The sequence below is a fragment of the Scyliorhinus canicula genome, chromosome 7, assembly GCF_902713615.1.
Source record: "Scyliorhinus canicula chromosome 7, sScyCan1.1, whole genome shotgun sequence".
NCBI classification, from domain to species: domain Eukaryota; kingdom Metazoa; phylum Chordata; class Chondrichthyes; order Carcharhiniformes; family Scyliorhinidae; genus Scyliorhinus; species Scyliorhinus canicula.
Genome location: NC_052152.1, coordinates 94,738,529 through 94,766,023, shown reverse-complemented (window position 1 = coordinate 94,766,023; position 27,495 = coordinate 94,738,529). Strand labels below are relative to the sequence as shown.

At 45.8% G+C, this 27,495-nt stretch overlaps 1 protein-coding gene across 5 annotated transcripts in view; it reads right to left on the bottom strand.

The window, feature by feature from the left end:
* Positions 1–27,495, bottom strand: part of glra2 (glycine receptor, alpha 2) — a 233,635-nt gene that overhangs the window by 78,273 nt on the left and 127,867 nt on the right. For all 5 annotated transcript variants that reach the window (XM_038802489.1, XM_038802490.1, XM_038802492.1 and 2 more), the window contains one exon: positions 24,440–24,654. In XM_038802489.1, the coding sequence (XP_038658417.1) occupies positions 24,440–24,654 (215 nt within the window). The remainder of the gene's footprint in view (positions 1–24,439; positions 24,655–27,495) is intronic.

Below are 27,495 nucleotides of genomic sequence, written 5' to 3'. Positions count from 1 at the left end.
TTGGGCGGGCGGTCTGGGTCGGGCGCGTGGCCGATCGGGGGCACTATTTCCGCGGTCCAGCTCTGCTATCTGAGTCCGCCATGGAGCACAGTGCGGCTGCTGGAGGCCGCCGCCGTGCGCATGTGCGGCCTCTGACCCGGAAGTGCGGGTGGCCATATCTGTAGCTGGAGCTGCGAGTCCCACGGCGGCTCTCTGCTAGCCCCCTGCAGGGTTGTGAATCTGTGGCCTTTTGATGCCAGTTTTTATGGCGTAAAAGACCACAGTTTTCATGACGGCGTGGGGATTCTCCTGAAACTGGATTCTCCTGAAACAGAGAATCCAGTCCCAGATGAGCATAGTGATATTGAATGACGAGGAGCCATCACTTGAGGCTCAAGCACAAGATGAAGGCGCAGTACATAGTGCTGATGATGCTAATCCTACCCAGATACCAGAAGGTGTTGGCAACCCAGACACCAGACGGTAATCCATCCCAAATACCAGAAGGTGAGGCTCTGCAGCTGGTCACTGAAGGTGCTGACTAACCTACCATCACACAGTCCCTCGGAAGCATGCCGACATGAGATGTCTCTGCAGCCCACCCATAATACACTGATTCAATGGCGCAGGCCAGTGACAAGATGGGTGCTAACAGAGCCAAACCAAAGACAAAAAGCACTCAAAAGATAGCTCGCAAAAAATGATAAAAGGAGCGGTCGCAAATTGTCACTAAAAACAAAAAAGAGGAAGAGAAGGAGAGTGGGGGATACTGTGAGTCCCACCGAGGACACCGAGAAAGGAGACATTGACAATGTGACCGGCAGGCCGGAGAGCACACAGCAGAGCAGCAGCAGAGAGCATCGCAAGAGCACACAATAACGCAGCACACAACAGAATCGAGCAAAGAAATGGAAGAAGCTGAAGACACCAGGGTGGCTTACAAGAATACCAGGTATAAAGGTGCATCGTCTGAAAAGGCTAAAACATAAAAGACCGGCACGGAAACCAGTCTTCAAAAAGGCTGACAACAGCCCAGACGACCAGCGGGGTGATACCGTGATAGAGGCACAATGAGCTGTGCACAAGGGACACACACCAGCAGGCACATCATGTCTACGAACGCATTAGTTAAATCTGTTTATACATAAACCACATATAGAAAGTAAAGATACTAATCATGTTTATATATAAAGATCAACACGTCCAAAGGAAGGGGGATGTGGTGATATTCCTGTGAATAATATTGCACACACTCAGCTGTGCAACCTCCCATCAACAGGTGGCTTAAGACATCAGTCATCTGACATCCGGCTACAGTCAGTTGGTAGTAGGTGTCCACAAGGACAGTCGCACATCAGGGAGTTCCAGAGCAAACTCGTCTGTACAGCATTTGGAATATTATCCTTCCATGTGTTAACCAATAAATCATCATTCTAAGTAAGTAAGTCATCAGCAGTTCTGTATGAATCACTGCAAGGACATGACAACAGAACACAACAGTCTCCTCCACCTTTCCGTGAGTAGCTGTGCCCCTCTCGCTTCCCCTGTTTCTCATTCCAACATGCTTATATTCTCTCACATTGTTTATTCCCTGTTAGTTGTTACAAAAAATGTCAACTTCTGTCTGCAGCCCTGCCTTCACCCTCCACTGGTGGACGCAAAGATAAAGTAACATATAGTAGCAGCAGTCTGTACCATCTACAAGATGCAATGCAGGAACTCACCAAGGCTCCTTCGGAAACAGCTTCCAAACCCACGGCTGCTTCCATCTAGAAGGACAAGGGCAGCAGATATATTGGAACACCGCCACCTGGAAGTTCCCCTCCAAGTCACTCAACATCATGACGTGAAAATATATCGCCATTCCTTCACTGTTCCTAGGTCAAAATCTTGCAATTGCCCGCCTAACAGCACAGTACCTATATCACAGGGACTTGGACGGTTCAGGAAGATAGTGCACCACCACCTTCTCAAGGGCAATTAGGGATGGACAATAGATGCTGGAAAGCCAGTGATATCCACATCCCATGGATGGTAAGGAGGCACAGTGCTTAGCACTGCTACCTCACAGTGCCAGGGACCTGGGTTTGATTCTGACCTTGGGTGACTATCTTTGTGGTTCTCCCCTTGTCTGGGTTTCTACTGTGTGCTCGGGTTTCCTCCCAAAGTCCAGTATGTGCAGGTTAGGTGGATTGACCATGCTAAACCTTAGTGTCGAAAAGGTTAGGTGGGGTTACGGAGATAGGGCGGTGGCTGGACCTAGGTTGGGTACTCCTTTGGAGGGTTGGTGTAGATTTGAAGAGCTGAATGGCCTCCTTCTGCACTGTAGGGATTCTATAGAATCAGCATTGCGGCCTACCTCTGGTGGTTGGGACTCGCGAAAAATGTTTGGGCTTCTGGCCTGTGATCCATCCCTCGTGAAAGCAAACAAAAGCTTTGACTTGCATCCCTGCTCTCCTCTAGATAATTCAGCCTCAAAGAGAAACATTTCAGACCTATGACACTGTTCCCACTCCTCGCTGGCTCAGAAACAAAAAACAATAAAACTCTTTGGATCTTCTGTCGAGATACCTGCTGGCTGCCCAACGCGGATAAAAAAAAACCTGAAAAATCTGGGGCCACCTCCTCAGTTTGCATTTCATATCCCCCCCCCCCATCAAATTGTAAAACCTAAGTGTTGTAACAGCAATTATCTGTCACAGCTGATGCTCTGTGATTTTCTTTGTGAGTTACGTTTTTTGGCCCCAATTGAAATCACTGCCTGGCTGTTGCTGCCTTTCGCCTGTGAATTTTAAGTTACGTGCCCCGCTGTGGTTCGTACCATTTGGTTTGACATGGTACCAACTGCTAATCTCTTTCTGAAGTGTGGTTTGCTCTGCCCATCAATTCCCCCCCCCCCCCCCACCCCCCACCCCCACCCCGCCACACCACCACCACCGCCACCAAACACCACTTCCGTCCCAGCTCTGCAGTATTACCCATAAAAATAAAACTCGAGCTCTGTCTCAAGTGTGCTGCCAAGAGTTTAAAAAATAGCTTTAACACTCTGTTCCCATTCTATGCCTTTCACACCTCAGTAATGTGGCTCCATTAGCAACTGTTCCAAACTGTTCAAAAATAAAAATTCTGGCCCTGTTTCTCATGCCTCCTGGCTCTGCAATATAGCTTCATTAATTGTAATAAAACAAAAACTATTATTTGGCACCCAACTGTTTAAAAAGAAAACTGTGGTCCTTTCTCCCAACTGTTTTCCTTGCCGGGGAAAATAATGGCACCTAACCCTACTGTTAGAAAGCAATGTGTCCTCTGACTCATGAGGAGCAGCATCACTGAAGTGCTATTCTCTCCATTGAGTGGAATATTAAGAATTAAGAAGACATATGAGATACCTGCCTTTATTAGCCGAGCAGGGAAATTTTGATGGAACTGTACAAAATGCTAGTTAGGCTACAGCTAGTGTATTATGGTCACCACACTATAGGAAAGTCCAGGTCACCACACTACAGGAAAGAAATGACTGCATTAGAGAGGATGCAGAGAGATTCACCAGGATGTTGCCCTGGGCTGGACGGTTTCACCTATGAAGAGAGGCTGGTTAGGCTGGAGTTTTCCTTAGAACAGAGAAGGCTGAGAGAAGACATGATCAAGGTGTATAAAATTATGAGGGGCATAGATCGGGTAGATAGCAATAAACATCTCCCTTTAGTAGAAGGGTCAGTAACCAGGGGGCATAACTGACCAATTTAAGGTCAGGGGCAAGAGATTTAGAAGGGATTTGAGGAAAAACATTTTCACCTAGAGGGTGGTTGGAATGTGAATCTCACTGACTGAAAGAGTGGGAACCTTGAGAACATTTAAGAAGCATTTAGATGAACATCTGAACTGCCATAGCATACCCAGCTACAGACCAAGTGCTGGATAATGGGATTAGAATAGATTGGTGCTGGCTGGCTAACGCAGACACAATGGGCCAAAAGGGCCTCTTTCTATGCTGTAAAGCTCTATGATTCGAATAGGATAAGTCAATGGATAATAGAGGGCTGATGCAACACCGCCTAGCCTGTGCTATTGCCCAAGACAAATTTCTACTCTGGTGTCTTCTACTGGGTAAGCAGAAAAAGTTCAGGGTCATTCAGTAGTAAATTTGTGAATTCCTATCTATCATTGTAAAAGCTGTCAAAGCTGTGAAGTGTTAGTGAAGCATGCTAAGACGTAATAGTCTGCTCAATAGAGTCATGTGGAAGTCAGCCGACAGTCTCTGGGGAAATATGAAAGCAATCAGTACCATGAAAGAATTTGCTGAGCAACAAGAACAGTCCTTGTCTTAATGCTGCTGAATTATCCAGAGAAAATGGCCCCTTTCACTGCATAATCCCAGGAATCATTGTTGTCGTTGGCTTCATGGAGAGCCAGGATCTATCAAGACGCTAATCGAGGTTCCAATTGAAATCTCCTTCCACAGGTCTGACATCCATTGAGGCTAATCAATGACGGAAAATATGTCACCAGAGATGAAGAAGTGCTTTACTTGGTGTTTCAGTGGGTTCATTCACAATGTAGAAGCATCTCATCAATCACCTACCCAGATAAACACTAAGATTAACTAATGATGAAGCTAAAACTCAAAGCAAATTCTAATCAATGGAAAACTGAACTATTCATTTTGTCAACCTATTTCAATTCTACTCAAGTTCATTTCCAGAATTTTCTGCAAGCATTGGGAGAGCGAAAGAATAAATCTGCATTTATGTACTGGGCGGGATTCTCCCTTCCTGAGACTAAGTGTTGATGTCGGGGCCGGATTCGTGGAGTTCCACGACAACAAAACTAGCGCCGCATCTGGACCGATTTGGCTACTATTAAGGGGCTAGCATCGTCACCACGTGGAACACTATTGATTCCATTGAGAAACGGTGCGGGATTCGCCGGTTTCACGACTGGCACTCAGGAGGCTGAGAAGCTGCAGCCGCATATACACACTTCACTCCCCACAAACACCATCCCAGCCAACAAGATGGCAACAAGAAGCGCGACCTCACGCCTCACGGATGCTGAGCTGGAGCCCCACCTGGACGCGGTAGAGGAGAGATGGATGACTTTGTACCCTGGCCCAGGAAGGGGACTGCCAGCCATCACCATTCACTGTGCCTGGCGCAGGTGGCAGAGCAATCAGCACCATGGGTAACACTAACTGGACCAGACAGAAGTGCCCAAAAAAACTGCACAATCTCCTCAGGGCGGCCAGGGTGAGTTGGCAACACTGTGCCTCTGGCACCAACTCCCGCCCCATACAACCCTATACCCCCACTCGGAATGCGGGCGAATCCCCACCCTGCACAATATGTCAGTATCCACTCCGGCCGCCATGGCTGGGTGCCCTGGCCACTGAGGCTACCAGCTAACCACCCCTGGGTTGCATCCGTTGGACTATCTAACACTGTTGTGTTCTGTTTGACGGCCGCCACAACCGGCAGGAATGGGAGAAGAATGGAGTGGGATGGCCGGACCTGTGGCCCCCTAACCATGGCAGAGCAGAGGGACCTGGATGTGGTCGGTGGCCCAGAGGAAAGTGATGTCGCCTGGCAGGAGCTCGTCTGGGGCAAGGAAGTGAGACCTTACTGAGTTGCGGTTTCCCATCACAAATGTGTCAAACCCCCAACACCCCCCCAACACCTCCCTCACCCCTCCACATGCTCACCCCCCCACATCACCCCTACACTACCCAAACTCCCATCCTCACCCCCAACCTCACCCTCATCCCCAAACCACCATCAACCTCACACCCACTCCACTCCAACCCCCATACCACCCTCACCCCCACCCCCACGCCGCCATTACCCTCATCCTCATACCCATTCCCCACACCACCCTCACCCCCATCCTGTTGTGTTCTGTTGTTTTGTCCTTGCAATGGTACATACAGAACTGCTGATGACTTCCTTAGAATGGTGTTTTATTAGTTAACACTTGGAAGGCTAACATACAGAATCTATACAGACTAGATTTCTCTGGAACTACCTGATGTGCGACTGTTCTTGTGAATGCCTTACTACCAACTGCCGGTAGCCGGATGTCACATGACTGATGTCTGACGCCACCTGCTGGTGGGAGGTCTCATTGCTGAATGTATACAATACTATTCACAGGCATATCCCCACATACACCACCCTCACCGCCACACCATTCCCACACCACCCACACCCTCCGCCCTCCCACCCCGGCACGCTTCCAACCTTGGGTCTTACAGGACCTGCCGGGTAAAAGTGAACTGCGCCATCGGAAACGCGGCCCATTGGTGGTGAAGAATGGCGGAGGCCCCAAAGAATACTGGGTCAGGTCTGCTAATGATATGCAAACAATGTTTACTGTACATGAGTTCCGGACCGTATTGACACCACTGTCGAGGCAACGGAGAATTGCGATTTGGTGTCAAATTGGAGCACATCGTGATTTTGGCGCGGGAACCGTTTCTTCGCCCAATTGCGTTCCCAATTTCGCTGTCAGCCAACGGAGAATCCCACCTATGGTGTGCCATCTAGTGGAGGCAGACGTGCAAATAAATACAATTACACAAAATTTACAGCACAGAAACAGGCCCAACTGGTCCATTCTGGTGTTTATAATCCACACAAACCTTCTCCAATATGTTTCATCTGATTCTTTCAGCTTAACCTTCATTTCCTTGTATTTATCTGGTTTCTCCTTAAATGTAACCTTACTATTTGCCTAAATGGAAGCGCGTTCTCATCTCCTTCATGAGTAAATAATAATTCTTTATTAAATTAATTAATGGCCATCTTATAGTTTTAGTGATGGTACAAATTAAATAAATGTCTATCCTATTTAACCACTTCATAATCTTAAAAGACCTCTATCAGCCATTTCAGATAGCAAACCTACATCTATTTACAGACTAATAAACTTTTCTTGCTTCAGACTTTGTTACACACGCAACTATTATGTGACCAGGAAGCTTACCACAGCCCAAACAGCATCAAGGCATGAATAGCGCTGGGCCATGAGGCATGTCTTGCAAATTGCTTCTGTCAAAGGTACAGCTGAGGAGCAGCAGAACAAAGAGCTTGAGGCTGCAGGATCTTCTGCCCCACGGGTCTGTTATGCACACTATGTGCAATAATCCAAGAATTATAGCTACTTTGGGAGAATCAGAATGCTCTGCCAGTTCCATATGAAAAGTAAATTTGAAAAAAAAACTTTGTGGACAACAGGTGGCACCTCGGTCTTTACTGAGTGCTGGCTGCTTCAGGGCAAACCAACCTTATAGTAGAGGTCTCATCTGGCCTTATTTGTAGATACCTACTTCAGGCATGGGCAGTGTGTGACAATTGCAGGCCGACTTCAGGCCCTCTTGATTCAGGCACACAAGAGCTTTGCATCGCTGAGACTGGGGCTCAGAGGGAATTTAACCTCAAGGGGCAGCATGCAATGTCAGTAATCCTAATGGGGAAACAGTGAACAGCAGAAAACAGAGCAGACATGAGCTTCTATTGTTCATGGTGCGGTTAATTTAACAAATGAGCACTATCCATAGGGTTTCATGGACAGACAATTGAGATATGTCTTTGAGCTCCTCTCTGCACCAGAAGTGGTCATTCATAAAACCTACTGGAACAATACAATTTGAGGAAGCTATTGCAATTTGAATGTTCGCATTCGCAGACATTACCAAGTTGAGTAGGGAATAACATCAGAAAGATAAAATACAGAAAGAATTTCAGAATTTTACAACCTGGAGGTTGGCATTTACTGCTGAGAGTGTTAAAATACGGACTTCCGGTGATGGCGATGTGCTGAGCACTTGCACTTCAGGTGGCTCTCCTCCAGAATACAACCAAACAGGCACTTTTAGTCGCATTTAGCCCGAATATTTGGACTTATTTCAACCATTAATAAGAAAGCGAGAGAAGGGGAATAACAACATGCCAGCGAACGGGTGCTCGAGAAGCCATAGAGATGGCAGGAGCGGAGGGAAAGTTCAAGAGCAGCGGGTGAACAAGTTGGCGGACCCAAGAGGCGAGGGGTCCGTGGCCACCCCAGAGAGAAGGAGACCGACGACTTGAGCAATGCACTGCCCCCCCCCCCCCCCCCCCCCCCGCCCCCTCACACCCCCACGCCATGCTGGGGATGGATGGCAGACATCCATAACCTAGGAACTATTCGCGATGAGGGAGGCAATAAAGATGGAGATCCAGGTGGCGGTCAAGGTGGCTGTGACAGAGGCGTTGGTTGCCATGCAGACAGCGATTAACAGACTAGAGAAGAAGCTGAAAGCTCAAGGGAAGATGATGCAGGAGCTTGAGAAGGCATTGATGGATCAGAGCGACAGGATTGTTACTCGGGAAGCAGGAATTAAAAGGTTGGTGACAACCCAGGGGAGCCTAAAGGGGAAGGTCAAGGACCAGGAGAAACCGGCGCCAATTATACGGATCATGGGCCAGCCAGGAGGGATGGAAGGCAGGTGCCCGGCGGACCATGTGGCCCAGATGCTGGGCAACCTGGTCAGGAGGAACAGCTTCCCCAAACCGACAGATAGGGCACACAGATCGCTCCAACCGAAGGCCAAAGCAGGGGAGTAGCCAAGGGCAATAATTGCCAAATTACATCGGTGTCAGGACCGGGAAACGATCCTGTGGTGGGCAAGACAGACAAAGGTGAGCAACTCGGAAGGACATAGAATCCAGGTCTACCAAGACATTGGGCCAAATTCAACCAAGTGAAATCGGCCCTGCACAAGAGCGGAGTGAAGTTTGGAATGCTGTTCCCAGCCAGGCTCTGTATCATGTTCCAAAACAAGGAACTCTATTTCAATATCCCGGCAGAGGCGGACAGGTTTGTGTGGAAAAACAATCTGGACAAGGGCAGGTGAGACAGCACTGAGGGAAAAACAGGGGATGAAAAAGGGGAAAGAAAAGAACTATACCGTGTTTGTGTGGGACAGTATGGCCTCGTTCTGAACAGAAATGTTAAAGCACAGCAAAGGGCGAGGGCAGTGGAGTGCAGGAGAAGTTGAAGAGGAAACAACTATCTAGCGAGTACAAGAAAGGGGTAAAATCAGCCCCAGGAGGGGGGTCGCTAAATAGTAAAGCTAGTGCAGGAAGTATGAGAACAAGAGGGGAGCCGCGGCACACTTCCCGACAGGGAGAGAACGTCTGGCCGGGGGGAGGGGGGGGGAATCACAGGGGCAGGGATGGGTAGTGCAAGGGAGGAGATAGGGAAGGGGGTACATGGGGTGGGGGGGAAATGAGTAGCAAGGGGGACAGAGGGGGAAAGGGGAAATACAAAGGTAAGAAAGGGATAGTTTTCAGATTGACTTCAGCAGGTAAGATGCAGGTTGAAGGAACAAGATGGCACCGCAAGCAACCACTTTGGAAGGGTCCCTAAACAAAGGGAAAACCCAGAGTGCAGGGGCACATCCACGTGGCATACACCAGTTGGCGGCCATGTTGGCTACTCCCCGGACAAAGGGAAACCCCGGAGTGTAGGAGTCCGGCCTCATGGTGAGAAGGGTGACCACGGCCATTTTAGACGGCCCCCGAACAAAGAGAAACCTCAGAGTGCACCGGCATGTTCACCAGGTAAGTATAGTTGACCCCGCAGGAAGGGGGGACAAACCCCCCCCCCCCCCCCCCAACCAGGATTATCACCTGGAATGTAAGGGGACTTAAAGGCCCAATGAAATGATCCAGCGTCTTCACCCATTTGAGGAGTTTGAAAGCTGACAAAGTCTTCAAACAGGAAATACACCTGAGGGAGAAGGACGGAGTGCGGATAAGGAAGGGCTGGGTGGGACAGACGTATCATTCATGTTACGGGATGAGGACCAGGGGATAGCTATCCTGATTAGCACGAGGAGGGTGTTTACGGTGATACAGATGGTTACGGACCCAGTAACAGGGACGGTACGTGGTGGTCACTGGTGTCCTGGACGGGGCACTGGTAGACCTGGTAAACATCTACGCGCCCAACTGGGACGACGTGGATTTTGTAAAGAGGTCCATGGCAGAAATCCCCAAAATCAACACACACTGAGTGATGATAGGGGGTAATCTTTAACTGGGTACAGGACCCATTGACATACCAATCAAACCCCAGAACGAGGAAAAGGACAGACATGGCCAGGGATTTGGGAGTATTTATGGAGCTGATGGGGACAGTGGACCCATGGTTGTTCCTATACCCCGGTGAGAACAAATTCTTGTTCTCACTGGTACACAAGGGGTACACCCAAATCGACTTCTTTGCAGTGGGCAAATTGTGCTTGAAGAAATAGTTAAAGCAGAATACACCATGCTTGTCATCTCCAACCATACTCCACATTACATGGATGTAGGGTTTGAGATGGGCCGAGCTCCGTTACCCACATGGAAGTTGGACACGGACCTCCTGACCGGCAACATCTTCTGCCAGAAAACATCACAGGCTATAGGCGAGTACATCACTACCAACCAGAATGGGAAAGTCTCACCTTCCACGTTCTGGGAGGCACTGAAGGCGGTGATTAGGGGACAGATTATAGCCTACAAGGCATGTAGAGACAGGGAAGAGAGGGTGTCCAGGCAGCAACTGATTGACTCCAACTTGGAGGTTGACAGATAATAATCCGAGGCTCCGATCGTAGAGCTTCTGGCAGAGAGGAAGAAGCTACAAATGGAGTTTAACCTGCTATCCACCAAGAAGGCGGCGGACCAACTCCGCCAGACTAGAGGGACTTTTAATGGGCATGGAGAGTAGGCTAGCCGCCTACTGGCTAACCAGCTGAGAACGCAGACAGCCAAGCGGGAGATAGCCAAGGTAAAAGACAGCAGAGGCAGACTGGTAGCCAAAACAAAAAATGTCAACCAAGCATTTGAGACCATCTACTAGGGACTGGACATCCCTGAGCTCCCCGATGGGGACTCAGGGATGAAACAGTTTTCCGGTGGACGGGACATAAGAGTCGAGGGGGACGATAGACAAAGGGAGTTGGAAGCGGCAATAGAACTGGGAGAGATCATGGAGAGCATCAGCACCATGGAGGCAGGGAAGGCGTCGGGACCCGATGGACTGCTATAAACAATGCGCACCAGCCCTGGCCACCTACCCACGGGTGATGTTCGCAGATTGGTTGGCAAGGGACATCCTGTCTCCAACACTAACACAAGCCACTATATCACAGATACCTAAGAAAGACAAAGACCCAATGGAATGTGGATCACATAGACCAATCTCGCTGCTCAACGTGGAAACCCTGGTTAAGCAACTGGAGAACTGCGTAGCAGAGGTGGTCGCAAAGGACCAGTCAGGATTTGTCAAGGGTAGACCCCGTCTGGGAAGGGAACACCAGAGGTGATCGTCTCCCTGGATGCAGAAAAGACCTTCGACACAGTCGAATGGAAGTACCTCATTGAAGTACTGGAGCGTTTTGGGTTAGGGGTGGGGTTCAACTTGTGGGTAAAACCCCTGTACAGCACCCCCAAAGCAAGCATTCGGACCAACACAAACAGCTCGAAATACTTCCAGCTGCACAGAGACACCAGGCAGGGATGCCTGCTGTCCCCTCTCCTGTTCGCCCTGACAATCGAAACTCTTGCGAGACGCAAGAGGCTGGAAGGGCAGCCAAGAGGAGGCAGAGAGCATAGAGTCTCGCTCTATGCGGATGACCTGCTCCTCTACATCTCAGACCTGCAAAGTGACTTGAAGGTAATCATGAAGCTCCTGGAAGAGTTTGTGTTTTCTTGGGTTACAAACTCAACCTGGGCAAGAGCGAGGTATTCCCGGTGAACCGAATGGGGGAGGGTCGGAGCTGGAGGGTCTACCATTCAAACTAGCCCAAAACAAATTCTGCTAACTGGGGAAGCCAGTTGATGACTAAAGCTAAAGCTGATGACTGAACACGGTTAGCACAGTTGCTTCACAGCTCAAGGGTCCCAGGTTCGATTCCTGGCTTGGGTCACTGTCTGTGTGGAGTCTGCACATTATCCCCGTGTGTGCGTGGGATTCCTCCGGGTGCTCCGGTTTCCTCCCACAGTCCAAAGATGTGCAGATTAGGTGGATTGGCTATATTAGATTGTCTCTCAGAGTGCAAAAAAGATTGGGTGGAGTTACAGGGTGGAGATTTGGGGATAGGGTGGAGGTATGAACTTAGGTAGGGTGCTCTTTTCAAGGGCCAGTGCAGACTTGATGGGCCAAATGGCCTCCTTCTGTACTGTAAATTCTATGATTCTATGATTCTATAATTCTTTGATAAGTGTAATCTGACCAATCTGGAGGAGGAAGTCAAAAAGGACCTACAGAGATGGGATGCACGCCGCTCTCCCTGGTGCGGAGAATGTAGACGATTAAGATGAACGTACTGCCAAGGTTCCTTTTCCCAGTTAGATGCACACTGACCTTCATCCCCAAGGCCTTTTTCCAAGGAATAAACAAAATGATCATGCCATTTGCCTGGGGAGGGGAAAAATCGAAGAATCCCCAAGTCTGCACAGCAGAGGAGAAGAAACTAAGCCGGCCGAGGGATGGGTAAGAGAACCGAGTACGGAATGGGTGCGGCTGGAGGAGTCCTCCTGTATGGCAGTGACCCTCTGAATCCTTGCCACTCAAGTGCTCCCATCCACCCCTCCTGGCAAAGTACACATCCAGTTCAGTGATGGTAGCCATGTTGAAAACATGGAACCAGATGAGACAACGCTTTAGTTTAACCGAGATGTCCTCAATGGCACCCATCTGTGGTAACAACAAATTCCCAACAGCCATGCTAGACGCCATCTTTAAGAAGTGGAGAGATGAGGGGGCAGTGGGTGGCGCGCCAGCGATCAGGGACTTTTACATAGGGGACAGACTCGCAACCCTAGACTAGCTAACGGAAAGACTGGAAGTATGAAAAACGTTCTCTGCAAGGAGCCGATGAAGTACCCTCTGGCCCCAAGAGGCACATTGCTGGAGGAACTGCTGGACGGTGACAGTCTGAAGAGGGGGAACTATGGGAACATTTCTGGATTACTTTTAGTAAGGGCGAGAGTTACATTAGACAGAGCAAGACAGAAATAGGGACAGAGGACACTAGGGTCGGAGGTAGGGTGGGGACTCTGGAGCGAAGCACTGCATAGGGCCAACTGCACCTCCTCCTGTGCAAGGCTAAGACTCATGCAGTTTAAAGTAGTGCACAGAGCTCACTTGACTAGATCTCGAATGAACAGGTTCTTCCCGGAGGTGGAGGATAAATGTAAATGGTGCCATGGAGGTCCGGCCAACCACACCCACATGTTCTGGCCTGCCCCAGACTTGTCGGGTTCTGGACAGCCTTCTTTGAGGTGATATCCAAGGTTGTGGGGGTGAGGGTGGAGCCATGCCCGAGAGTGGCAGTCTTCGGCGTGTCGGACCAGCCAGAACAACATATGGGGAAGAGGGCCAATGCCATGGCTTTTGCTTCCTTAATCGCACACCGGAGAATCCTGCTCGGCTGGCGATCAGCAGCATCGCCCAAAGCTGCGGACTGGCTGACAGGCCGGTCAAAATTTCTCCACCTGGAGAAGATCAAATACACCATCTAAGGGTCAGGCAAGGACTTCCACTAAGCGTGGGGGTTATTCATCAATGATTCGGAAGAAAGGAAGGAGAGTGGACCAATGTGGGCAGACAGGATCGCATAGAACAGATAGGTGGGAAAAGAGCGAGGAGGGGCAGAGAGCCCCCTCCAGCAAAGCCATAGGGGCAACAGCAACTAGCACGAAATGAAAGAAAGAATACAACACCCATGGTGGAAGAAGGGGCCAAGATGGAGCCCGACTGACAATAGGGGTAGGAGGGGGAAAGGGGGAGAGCTGGTAAAAGAGATACATGTAAATTGTATATAGAAACATCTCATTCAGTAAATATTCTGGGCTGAATTCTCCGCCGTTGGGATTCTCTGTTTTGCCGGCAGTCCGGGGATTTCCTGATGGCGTGGGGCAGCCCCACAACGGGAAACCTCATTGACCAGCTGGCGAAACAGAGAATCCCGACGGTGTGCCGCACCGGGAACCTGGTGAGGCGGGATCGCTAAAATTGCTAAAATTGGAAAAGTTCTGATAAAGATATATTTTTTAACTAAATGCAATTATGCAATATATTAGTATTAGAAATAAATTTAACTAAAAAACCATGGGCTCACTTTTTCAAATAGTTGAGTCATGTAAATGATCCAGCTGTAAGAGATGGCAGAAGCAAAGTGGTGAACAGCAGATGGGGCAGGATTTCCTGGTCCCCCAGCCGCATGTTTCTTGGCCGAGCCGTTCGCTGGCGGCGGGATTCTATCCTCACGCCGCTTGTCAATGGGATTTCCCATTGAAACCACCTCACATTGCCAATAAACCCGTGGCGGGATTGCACTGCCAGCGGGAAAAGTGAATCCTGATGACTGGAGAATTCCGGTTCAGATGTAGAGGTAAATGATACATTCCAGAAGATAATCAGATTGCCAGAATAGAAACCTCAAATTAAAGCAAAGCAAGAGTGCTAATGTGTTTTTTTTTAATTTAGAGTGCCCCATTATTTTTTCCCCCAATTAAGGGGCAATTTAGTGTGGCCAATCCACCTAACCTGCAGACATGGGGAGAATGTGCTAACTCCACACAGACAGTGACCTGGGGCTGGGATCGAACCCAGGTCATCGGCACCACAGGTAGCTGTGCTAACCAGTGAGCCACCCTGCCACCCCACAAGTGCTATTGTTGTTATTGTGGTTGCCATATCTAAAAAAATTGTATAGTCTCCAAAAATGTGCATAGGATTGTAACCCATGCCCTGTTGACTGAAACGCAGACATTACCCTAACTTTGTGCAGTCAGCATTAACCACACTATTCATTGATTGCATAGGGCAGCAGTGGGACCAATATTATTACTAACCTGCACTACTTAAACCAAAACTGCATCTCTTAAAGAGGACATGCATTGTGTCAGCAGCAGATGCTAGTAATTATTCAGCAAGTGATCTGTTCTGGGAAATAGTGGGAGCAGGCTCAAGTCATTTGGATGCTGCACTGGAGCTCTTGAAGGTAGAAAGGAAGAGAAACTTCCTGTGTTGGAGGCCAGGAAGCCCTCTAGATATATGTTCAAACGATGTTGAATGCGGAGCAGCAATATGTTCATGGAATTGGATTGGATTGGATTTTGCTTATTGTCACGTGTACCAAGGTACAGTGAGAAGTATTTTTCTGCAAGCAACTCAACAGATCATTAAGTACATGAAAAGAAAACAAAATAAAAGAAAATACATAATAGGGCAACTCTAGGTACTCAATGTAACTACATAACACCGGCATCGGGTGAAGCACACAGGGGTGTAGTTTAATGAGGTCAAGGGGACCGTTTAGGAGTCTGGTAACAATGCAGAAGAAGCTGTTTTTGAGTCTGATCGTGAGTCTGTTCAGACTTTTGTATCTCCTGCCCTATGGAAGAAGTTGGAAGAGTGAGTAAGCCACGAGGGGTTTTTGATTATGCTATGGGGTGATTAGGGTGTAATTGCTCTTCAGACGGTGGTGGTGAGCCACTTTATGAACCGCTGCACTCCAAGTGGTGTAAATACACCCACAGTGCTGTTAGGGTGGGAGTTCCAGGATTTTGACCCAACAAATGTGATGGAACAGTTATATAGAATCATAGAATCACAGAATTTACAGAGCAGAAGGAGGCCATTCGGCCCATCGAGTCTGCACCGGCTCTTTGAAAGAGCACCCTACCCAAGCCCACATCTCCACCCTATCCCCATAACCCAGTAACCCCACCCAAAACTAAGGGCAATTTTGAACACTATGGGCAATTTAGCATGGCCAATCCACCTAACCTGCACATCTTTGGACTGTGGGAGCAAACTGGAGCACCCGGAGGAAACTCACGCAGACACGGGGAGAACGTGCAGACTCCGCACAGACAGTGAACCAAGCCGGGAATCGAACCTGGGACCCTGGAGCTGTGAAGCAATTGTGCTAACCACCATGCTACCGTGCTTCCCTAAATCTCTATAGATCTCTCTTGTAGGAGATGGCCATTACCTGGCACTTGTGTGGTGTGAATGTAACTTGCCACTTGTCAGCCCAAGCCTGGATATTGTCCAGGTCTTGCTGCATTTGGGCATGGACTGCTTCATTATTGGAAGAGTCGAAAATGATGCTGAACATTGTGCAGTCTCTGCAAACATCCCCACCTCTGACTTTATGATGGATGGGAGGTCATTAATGAAGCAACTGGAAATGGTTGGGCCTGGGACATTACCCTGAGGAACTCCTGCAGTGATGTCCTGGAACTGAGTTGATTGATCTCCAACCACCACAACCATCTTCCATTGTGCTAGGTATGACTCCAACCAGCGGAGAGTTTTCCCATCGATTCCCATTGATTCCAGTTTAGCTAGGGATTCTTGATGCCATACTTGGTCAAATGCTGCCTTGATGTCAAGGACAGTCACTCTCACCTCACCTCTGGCATACAGCTCTTCTGTCCATTTTTGAACCAAGGCTGTAATGAGGTCAGGAACTGAGTGACCCTGGCACAACCCAAATTGCGCATCCATGAGCAGGTTATTGCCAAGTAAGAACATAAGAACTAGGAGCAGGAGTAGGCCATCTGGCCCCTCGAGCCTGCTCCGCCATTCAATGAGATCATGGCTGATCGTTTGTGGACTCAGCTCCACTTTTCGGCCTGAACACCATAACCCTATATAGTTCCAAGACAGGATAGTGTGTGGCTTGAGGGGCACTTGCAGATGTTTGTCCTCCTAGGTGGTAGAGCACACATGTTTGAAAGGTGCTGCTGAAGGAGCCTTGTTGCTGCAGTGCATCTTGCGTATATATGGTAGACACTGCTGCCAATCTGCACTGGTGTTGGAGGGTGTGAATGTTGAAAGTAGTGGATGGGTTGCTGATCAAGAAGGTTGCTTTGTCCTGGATGATGTTGAGCTTGTGGAGTGTTATTGAAGCCGCACTCATTCAGATAAGTGGAGAGTATTCCATCACACCTGACTTCTGCCTTGTAGGTAGGGTACAGGCTTTGAGGAGACAGAAGGGGAGTTACTCACCATAGAATTCCCAACCTCTGACCTGCTCTTGCTGTCACGGTACTTATGTGGCTGGCTAAACTTTGCCATCAATTCGGTTAGCCCTATGGTCAATTCAGTTTCAGAGGGGTCCCTATTCCATTTGTTACAGCACTGGACACTAGTATTGTTATGATGCAAATGATGAATGATAGGATAGATACTGTACTTATGCAACCTCTAAGCATTAGAATGTGCCTGTGGTTACATGAGCAGATATTTTCTGTCAGTTATATCAGGAAATCCTGGAAGTAATAGAGCAAGTATGAAGCTGGGAGAGAAGGTTCTGAAGAAGAATTCAGAGAGAGAGAACAAATGCCTGTCCTTGCATCATTGAACATGAAAAAGGCATCCAAATCTGAATCCGTATTTTAATTAAAATATATTGTAATGATGAATAACGTCCAAGCTTTGTAAAGGAAGAAAGGACTGATCAGATAGATAAAAACACCTTATTATAATCTAGAGAAGTTACAAGGTATACAAGTAATAACATCTTCACACTTAGGGCTTTTGACTTGTGGTATAAACTGTCATCCAATGTCATGAAGGGCAATTTGTTTAAAGCACGTCAAGGTAAATGGGTTCCATTTCTGTTTTAAGAGCAATAAAGGGGTTTGGATTAATATTAGTATAAAATGTTCAAATTACATCCCAAAACAATGATGTAGAGATGCCGGCGTTGGACTGGGGTGAGCACAGGAAGAAGTCTTACAACACCAGGTTAAAGTCCAACAGGTTTGTTTCAAACACTAGCTTTCGGAGCACTGCTCCTTCCTCAGGCCTTCCTGGTGTTGTAAGACTTTTTACTGATCCCAAAACAAGATATGGAGCACATTCGTTGAACATTAATATTTTCATAATATCAAACACCCAGAAAAAAAATATTTTATTTCTGAAGAAAGGAAAGGCAATAGAAGAAGGGTCACCTGTCAAGAAAATATAGGATGGGTAGAAGAAACAGGAGACCATTTGCCTTCAAGGAATACCAAAAGATTTAGATCCAGCAATGAGAGGCTGGTTAATGGCCAGAATTACAGACAAAGAATTCTGACAACCTGCAGTAACAAGGGTCAGATTTATCCTGTTGGTAAATTTTAACAGATGGTTCAGTTTGAGTGGAAAATTCTGGCATGATGGGTAGGTTGTATGAGTTTAATGACTGCAATTATACTCGAAGTTTTAAATGAAAACCTGTTATACATTTCATTACTGCAAATTTAAGTAGTATTAATTATTAAGTGTTTTCCTCAAATTGATGATCTATTACGTTGATCAGAATGTGCTGAGGATATTATCGTCCTCATGGTAGTTCAGTAATGAGGCAACAGTGTGTACTCCAATTATGTGTATAAAGAGAAGTAAAAGATTTGTATGCATAGCCACATGTTATCACAAATCTTACCAAGCATTCACCATTGTTAGGAAGAGGAAGCTCACTGAATGAGATTGCATTAAGTCATTACATGGAGGCAATGGAGAAGAACGGATGTATGTTTAAGATGCAAATTCACCTGAATGTCTGGTCAAGTTCAATTTGGTTGAATTGTTGTAACCAAATGCATTTACATCCATTTTGATGTAATTTTTTGCTAAACTAGTTTGTCATGCCAGCCTCCAGTCAAATCTGGGACATTGAGTCAAACACTCCAGATATGTGTGTGCTTATTTTTAATTAATTCTCAGAATATAGGCATCACTGGCAAGGCAGGCATTTATTGCCCATACTTAGTTACCCCTAGCAGGTGGTGATGGACCTTCTTCTTCAACTTCTATTGTTTATTTAGTGAAGGTATCCCCCACAATCTTGCTCGGTAAGAAATTCCAGGATTTTGTCTTAGCGGTGATGTATGTCCAAGTGTGTGACTTGGAGATGAGCTCAGAGGTGTAATCCTAAGCAGTTAATGCCTGAAGTTATGGGTTTGAGAGACGCTGTTAAGGAAATCTTGGCAAGTTTCTATAGATAGAACACACTGCAGCCACAGTACATTGATGGTTAAGAAGGTGGATGCTTAGCTCAGTGGGAGAGTTACTTATTGGTGTTGGATCCCTTGAATGATGTTGCAGCTGCTCTCATCGTGGAGAGTTTTTTTCTGACGCCCATTGGATCCAGTTTTACTGCGGCTCCTTGGTACCATACAATGTCAAATGCTACCTTGATGTCGAGAGCAGTCACTTCATCGTCACCTATCAATCAGCACTTGTCTCTATATTTGAACCAAAGCTGTGATGGGGTGTGGAGTCGAATAGTCCTGGCACAACCAAAACTGAGCAATAGGAAGTAGTTTATTGGTGAGCAGATCTTGTTTGACAACATTCACCACTTTAATGATGATTGAGAACAGGATGAGAGGGCAGTACAGCTGGGTTGTCGTCAGACCCGCAGCCGTCAGTATTTCCAGTGCAATTGGACTTGATGTCACAGGAAGTGGGAATCGAATTGTTTGAAGACAGGCATCTGTGGCTTTGGGTGGGGGGGGGGGGGGGGGGGGGGGGGGGGGTTTACAGGAGAAGGTAAAAAAGGATTGGTTCAGCACTTCTGACTGGATATGGGACGTGCTAAGCTTCTCCATTCTTGGGGATGGGATCTTCATGGATGCCCCTTAGTTGCTTAAATGTCCATCTCCATTCTAAACTCGATGTGATACAATTGCAAGCCTTTAACCTGGCCTATCAGTTGCTGGATCTCTCAACTCTATATATATCATGCTCCTTTTGGTGTTCAATGTGCAAACAATCCTGTGTGCAGCATCACATTTCTGTTACCAACAGGAATGCACACCCAAGTCAGAATGCAAAGTAAAATCTTCTCGTCAATAATTGTCTAAAATTCTTCCATATAGCACACCTTTGACTTAGCTTTATGTCACCTGTATTAATTTGGCTTGGCATTGCCATCTGATTACACTGCTCTGCAGTGCCTTACTAAAAGTTAGAAGGGCTAGATAAATGCAAGTCATTGTTATTGTTACTTGTCACAAATGTAGAACAATAGTGGATACGGAATTCTGCTTATGCGGTAAATGCAATGCATGATGGAAAGTTTGAACAAATATGTTTTAACAAGTGCCTAAACGAACACCAATTTAACTATCTTGTTAGGCAGGTTCAGCAAAAGAAAGTGAGCTTTTGCCTATTGGAAAACTGGAAAGAATCACTAAATGAAACACAAAACATGTCCCAGTTTGCTGAAGTGTGTCATCATTGGAGAGAAAGCTGTTTGCCTATTCCTTCAGAAAGATGGTGGGATGGGAAGGGGTTGGACAGCAAAAATGTAGAATAGAACGATAAAATCCCTACATTGCAAGAGGCCTTTCGGCCCATTGAGTGTCTGCACCGACGCTCTGAAAGGGCACCCTACCTAGGCTCACTCCCCCACCCTATCTCCGGAACCCTACCCAACCTTTAGACACTAAGGAGTAATTTAGCATGGCCAATCCACCTAATTGGCACATCTTTGGACTGTGGGAGGAAACCGGAGCACCCAGAAGAAACCCACGCAGATACGGGGAGAACATGCAAACTCCACACAGAGAGTCACCTGAGGCTGGAATTGAACCTGGGTCCCTGGCGCTGTGAGGCAGTGAGGCTAACCATTATGCCACCGTGAGGCATCAGCAGTAACCATTGTGCCACCATGCCGTATCTCTGTAACATTTGCTTTATCTGTGTAGGGCACGTGGTACCTGTTTTCCATCCTATAACGAATAGGAAATCAGGAGCAGAAATTCTTCATAAGGAGAAATACAAAGATTCATGCTGTGGTGGTGAGCTTAATATCAAAATCAGTAGTTTCATAAGACAGCCAATAATAATGTTATCTAGAATCATTTGTTGTGGATTAATCCTGGCACTCCACAGTATGCCACAGATCTTCATGTAGGTAATCTGCAAGATGCAAGATCTTTATCAGTGCAATGGCATTGAAACATATGCCTGAAGCACGGTTGCAAACCTTACTGTACTCAATTTATCATAATTAGTAAAATAAAAATACTGTCACCAAACTGTGAAAGAGCATCATTAATATTGCCGTCTCACTGTGATACTAGGATCTTTGAGTTCTTGAAGCATGTTAACTTTTCAAGATCATTGATCTGATTTTACTTCAGAAAAATTCCTGGGCTATATTTGATTGATGCATTTAATATTTATTGAATATTATTTTCATTGGAGAAGAGCACCATTGCATCACAGAGAATAATAAAATAATTGTAAGAATATAATTATTTTAAAAATTAAATATTGCAAATTACATTTCTCCTGTTGGCTGCAATATATCTCATATGTGTGATAAAACTATTTATGGATTGAATTACTTCAAGTTCTTGGCTTTTTTGTGGCCTGAAGCTTCAACTCTCTAAACAGTGTACTCTAAATCCATGCTCCCATACGCATCGGGAATGTTGTACTAATTTGCTCATGAGATCTGGACCACTATGTGAGCAGTATTTCATGTCTGTGCTTAAATCCACTAATGATGACCTTTGGGTGCGGAATTAATTGCATTGAATTCCAACTGGGCTCACTCATTACAAACAATGTTGAGGCTCAGCTGAAACATTTGATTCCAATGGAGTGGCAATTTAAATGTGAAAAGTTACAGACCAATTTTCAAGTGAATTATAGGATCATCATACAACTTCGAAGACAAAAGGCATTCACCAAGAAATGTGGATTTCCAGTTAAACCAAAAAAAGCTAAGTTACTGTTGGAACCAACAATTCTACGGACACGTGCTTGTAGGATTAGAATAGCGGTTTTAATATACTCACAACAGAGCCAGCCTATTAGCCATTGAACTTTAGGTGAACTGGCCGGCTGACCATGTGGCACTGATCTTTTATACAGCAGCTTCCGGGGGAGGAGTCCTGAGCAGAGCCAAGGGAGAAGCCCCTTACAACTCGAGCATTCCCAGAGCTACTCCCCCTGGAGGACAGGTAGTGCAACTGCACTTACAATACAGACACATCTATATACAGATTATAATCCGGTGTGAATCACATTCACCACAGTTACTTTCTGGCAGATTTCTGTAACAGGGTCTGAATGCACGTTTAACCTGGATAGGCTGAGTGCCTTTTCTCATTCTTACATTTTCATCTTCTAATATATTCCCGCTCCATCAGTAACTGAACAGATGAATGTTATGTTCCATGAAAAGTGTAGGGTTTTGTGAAATGTAAAGCGAATCTGGAGGACAATTTAATAGCTTTATATAATTTGTAGGCAAACCAGACTATGATAGGTACACCAATCTGAATATAACATGAAACATTTTCCCTTCAGTTTCTTCCTCCTCCTCTCCTGAAGGAACTGACACATGGAGGTTGGTTTCAAATATACTCAACACTTCATGCAAGTGTCCTTTCTTCACTGATACAGTAAGCATTGGCAGACATATCACAAAAGGCATCAGAAAAGCTAGAATTTGTCCTTTCCCAGTGTCTTTATTCACGATCTTTGCTGCAAGGACCACTCAATAGAGACAAAAGACTTATAGTCTCGCTTCTGAGCCTGAGGTCAGTAACAGGCCCAACCTCACAGAGATTGGCTCAATCAGCAAGATCATTAGACCTCCAGTCAGTTTGGTTCAATTACATCTGGTTTAGTGAATAATTGATCAAGGTAACTTCTGTAATCCCTCATTTAACACGGTCATGACTGTTAATGTATGCAACTGATCACCATTATGAAATGTAATTTTGGATGTAAAATTTTTATTGAAACAAAATATAAACAAATGTCATCAACCCGCCTCCAAATTATGTTCCTTTGCAACTGACCACTTCATTATGAAAACTCTTTGTCAACATCCTGAAATCAAAGCTGAAAGCTCATTGCACAATCTATTTAGGGCGGCACGGTAGCATAGTGGTTAGCACTGTGGCTTCACAGTGCCAGGGTCTCAGGTTCGATTCCCAGCTAGGTCACTGTCTGTGCGGAGTCTGCACGTTCTCCCCGTGCCTGCGTGGGCTTCCTCCAAGTGCTCCGGTTTCCTCCCACAGTCCAAAGACGTGCAGGTTAGGTGGATTGGTCATGATAAATTGCCCTTAGAGATCAAAAAGGCTGGGAGGGGTTATTGGCTTACAGGGGTAGGGTGGAAGTGAGGACTTAAGTGGGGTCGGTGCAGACCTGGTGGGCTAAATGGCCTCCTTCTGCACTGTATGTTCTATTGCTTGCATTCTTTGTCAGGACCTGGGTGGTATTTTCCAGCCTTTGCCATCAGCGGGACCTTCCGGTCTCGCTGAAGGTGACCCCCATGGCGGGTTCCCCTGCAGTGGGATGGATGAGACCCGCAAAATGTTATTGATATCGGTAAGACTGGAAGATCCAGTCGGTGGCCAGTGGCAAGTTACCTCCATCACCAGAAAACACATTTCCAGAAAATTCCCTGCAATGGAACTACTTTTGTATCAAATTCCTCCCTTACTCCAACAATCTACACACCTTTAAAGCCCAAGTTTGGTGCCACTGAGCTACTAACCTTTGACTGAGCTCATCTACTCCTCTTGATGAAGGCTCGGGTTCCCGCTTTAGGTATCTCAATTTTAAAATCATGGAAAATGTCACTCTTGTGATGTCAGTCGGGAGGCAAATATGGAATGGCTGAACATGGATGAATAGACTAAATTAAAGGTGATTAACGCCCAATCTATTGTTTCAAAAACTTCATAAAATTCCCGATTATGGAGGGGAGTTCATTGTTGCTGGAAGTGCCTCGCTATTCACAAGAAGTAACTTTGCAGAAGACCCAAGATGATCATCCTTCCTGAAATGAAATCTCTTAATACAATTTAACAATATTTTATCCATCGTGCGATTTTCAATTAATTACATAGCTAATCCAAATAACCAGCACCAATTATTAAAATATTGGACCCAAGCAATGAGCACCAATTACTCACATACTTAATCCAAACAACCAAATTCAAGTAACAGAATATTTGATATAAATTATAAGTAAAAGAACCTGTGATCTGACATCCAAGTCAACATAACCTGGGCCAATTCATGCACCTGCCTTTGGCATGACAGAAACATTCCAAAGTTGCAATAATCATAAATATTTAATGATAACCTTGATAGAAAATGATCCCAGTTAATCAGGTTTTCAGGCCACACCACAACCATTAATGGAATCCCTGTCGATTATCGCACACGCACCAAAAGCTATTTGCAAAGAATACAATCTGTCTGGATAATTTCATATTGTATTCCGATGTTGTATGAATCATTCAGCGAGCTAACATATTACAAATAGTTAGCAATAAGTAGACATCAGAATTCCTCGTCCAGGACAATCTTCATTCATACCTAAAATTTATGGATAAATTAATCATATGTTAATAAGAATTCAGCAGTATATGATTGGCTGCAAACCTCTCACCTTTGGAAGTGAAGCTCGAGAGCCGGAACTCTGTGTAGTCATGGTCAGCACTGTGGTGATGCCTAGAGCTACTCTCGCTGGAGCAGCGTCCATGTTAATCCAAAATGACACCCAGCTCAGAATGACAATCAGCAGACTCGGAATGTACATCTGGATTAAATAGTAACCCATCTGCCTTTCCAAATGGAACTTCACTTCAATGCAGGTAAACTTCCCTGTTGAAGAAAAAAGTGGCATCAGTGAAATAGATTCATGACATTGCCTTAATTCTTACATTGTAGCAGCATCCTATACTGCCCTAGTATCCCATTTTAGTCATGTTCCACTAATAATTGTATGACAAAGGCATTTAGAAATTCAACTTGGCTCAGTGTAATTTATGTCTGAATACAAATTCACGTACGGACATAAGAAATGGCAAATGTTATTTTGCTGGTAGAATCAGTGAGGATAAAAAGTAAAGTTAGTTAATCACACCCCATTCCTTACTTGTTGGAAGTCTACAATGCAAAATGCTCATGACTTATCACTGAATACCAATGTTTGAGGTAAATCCTAGATGAGTTAGCTGGTTGTCCCTGACATAAACTGGAGACCAATGTGTACCATACTATTCAGGTTCACCAAATTAAAATTCAAAATTGCAACTATGAAATAAAGGCCCCTTCAAAAGTTAATTGAAGAGTTGAAGGGGCTTTTATTTGGTGGTGAACCGGTTGATTCTCTGTTCAATCTTGTTGTGGGCCAGGGTTTGTTGTGTTCAATCTTGTTGTGGACCAGAACTCCAAAGTATATCATGGAGATCACCTGACCCACGACTTTTACTAGATTGTGGTATGGGGAGCACACGGCTCACTCTACAGGTGTGGTACAGCAGAAATCTAAAAGTAATTTTTTAAGCAAAACAATGTTTATACTATGAACTCAGTTAACCTTTTTAAAACATACAGTGAACATCTTAGCAACCATCAGTTCGAATACCCCCAAAGAATTCAACACTCTAAGTAATCCTTAAACTTTCCTTTCAACATCCATAAGACAAAAACCCTTTTTACAGAAGCACATCAAGTTTAAATTCTCTACTGAGAGCAGTTATCACTCTGAATTCACCAAATTATCTAGAGATAGTCTTTAGATGGCAGAGAGATCAAAATTACACCTTCTTTGGCTGGCTGCAGCTCCAAGACTAAAACGAAACTAAAAAAACACAGACACACTCAAGCTTTTCCTCAAAGCGAAACTAAAAAGCAGAGCCCAGAGCTCAGCTCCACCCCCTCTCTGACATCACTGCAGCCACTTGAGCAGACAAACATTTCTTAAAGTGAGTTAACCTCCCATCCATCATAAAGTCAGAGGTGGGGATGTTTGCAGAGACTGCACAATGTTCAGCTCTTTTGTCCATGTTTGAACTAAGGCTGTAATGAGGTCAGGAGCTGAGTGATCCTATCTCCCCCTTTCACACTTACATCTCTCCATAGCATCTCAAAATGGCTTTGGGGCATTTAAACGTACTGGAATACAGCAGCTAGTGCTGTGAAAAGGGTGCATGGCTTGGATTCCCCCAATAATTCTGCACCCCAATGAAAGACTCCAAGAACAGGTAGGCGCCACCTTTTTCAAGAGGCCCAATTCAGACATCCAGGCAAGAAATGCAGCACTCCGGTCCAAGGAAAGAAAATAATTATGCTACCACTCAGAAGATTCAGCCCATGGTATTTCTCAACCCGTGTTAGGTTCTGAACTACTGCATCATTTCAAGGACTATGGAGCCTCTCTGTTGGTGACTATGCATCAGGAATTTGGTTATGCATCTGATTTACAGCACTCAATGTTAAAGGGAACCTCTGCTGCTGGCCAGCAAAGGTGTCAATCACTAAAGGTTGCCACCGCATTAATGTTCACTTTAATCTGGCAAGCAGCACCGCCAACATTTTCAACACCTGCATAAAATGGGCAAGATGCTCATCCACTGATCTGGTTCATTAAGGGTGGATACTTAAAGCTAGGTTTCAGCTTTCCAAGTTAATTCTAAATATGTGTTTTCTTTTGATGTAAGCTTGAAGATATAACTGCATTTTTCACTCTGCATTCATATTGTTTGCTGCTTGAATGTGCCATTTGTGCCTAACATTCCTACAGCATCCCTGCTGTAAAGGAACTTGCCGCAACGCCTTTTGACATTCCTTTTTAGATTTACCTCTGATGCCAGAAACCTTCTTGCTCACGTTTTTACAGAAACAAGGAAACTTGGAGGCGACTATTATCTTGGCCGTCTCAATCCAGGGGACTTTTTCACTTCGGTTCTGGCATTGACGGTGGCCTTTCACTCCAGGACTGGCTACCTCCTTTGCTGCACCCCTTCCAGGGGAACTCCTGTGGTATTCTATTTTGTCTGCTGCACAAGCCCCGGTCATTTGGAGACCCCGACCTCATGTACCTTTGCAGGTAAGCTAAAGGAAGTCAGGTGGGCGACCCAATACAGCTCATTAGACTCAACAAACGAAACCCAGCTTTAATGACCAAGGAAGCCAACGGTAGGAATCACAAAGATGTATTTCAACTAGACATGAAGTGTGCCCATGGCTGTAACTATGTACACATGGCACAGTCCCCATTGGGACAACCAACATGCCGGTCTCTGCTTGGGCTGGCTCTTATGCTCAGGAGATCGATTATGGTTCCCCTGTGGGCCTTGTGGGATTTGTGACACCAGTCAAATTGTATTTGAAGCCAAATCCAATTGCTGAAATAAACAATTTAATGACTCATCAGGCACATTACCTAAAGCTTAAACATATACCCTTAAAGATTTTGGAGTCAGTACTTAGCTACAAAAGTGACCTAATTAATCTAGAACAAATATGTAGGAAAAACCCCCCAAAATTTGACATCCCTCTTGCAACATAACGAGCAGGTCTTTAGAGTTGCTGCCTCTTGGGGTTTGCTCTTACCAGTTAAATACACTGGTGGTTATGCTCCCTCCATGCAAGTTTTTCATTCAGTAGTAGTCTATAAATATACATTAATCTCTGTCATATAGCAGATTTTGATAGAGA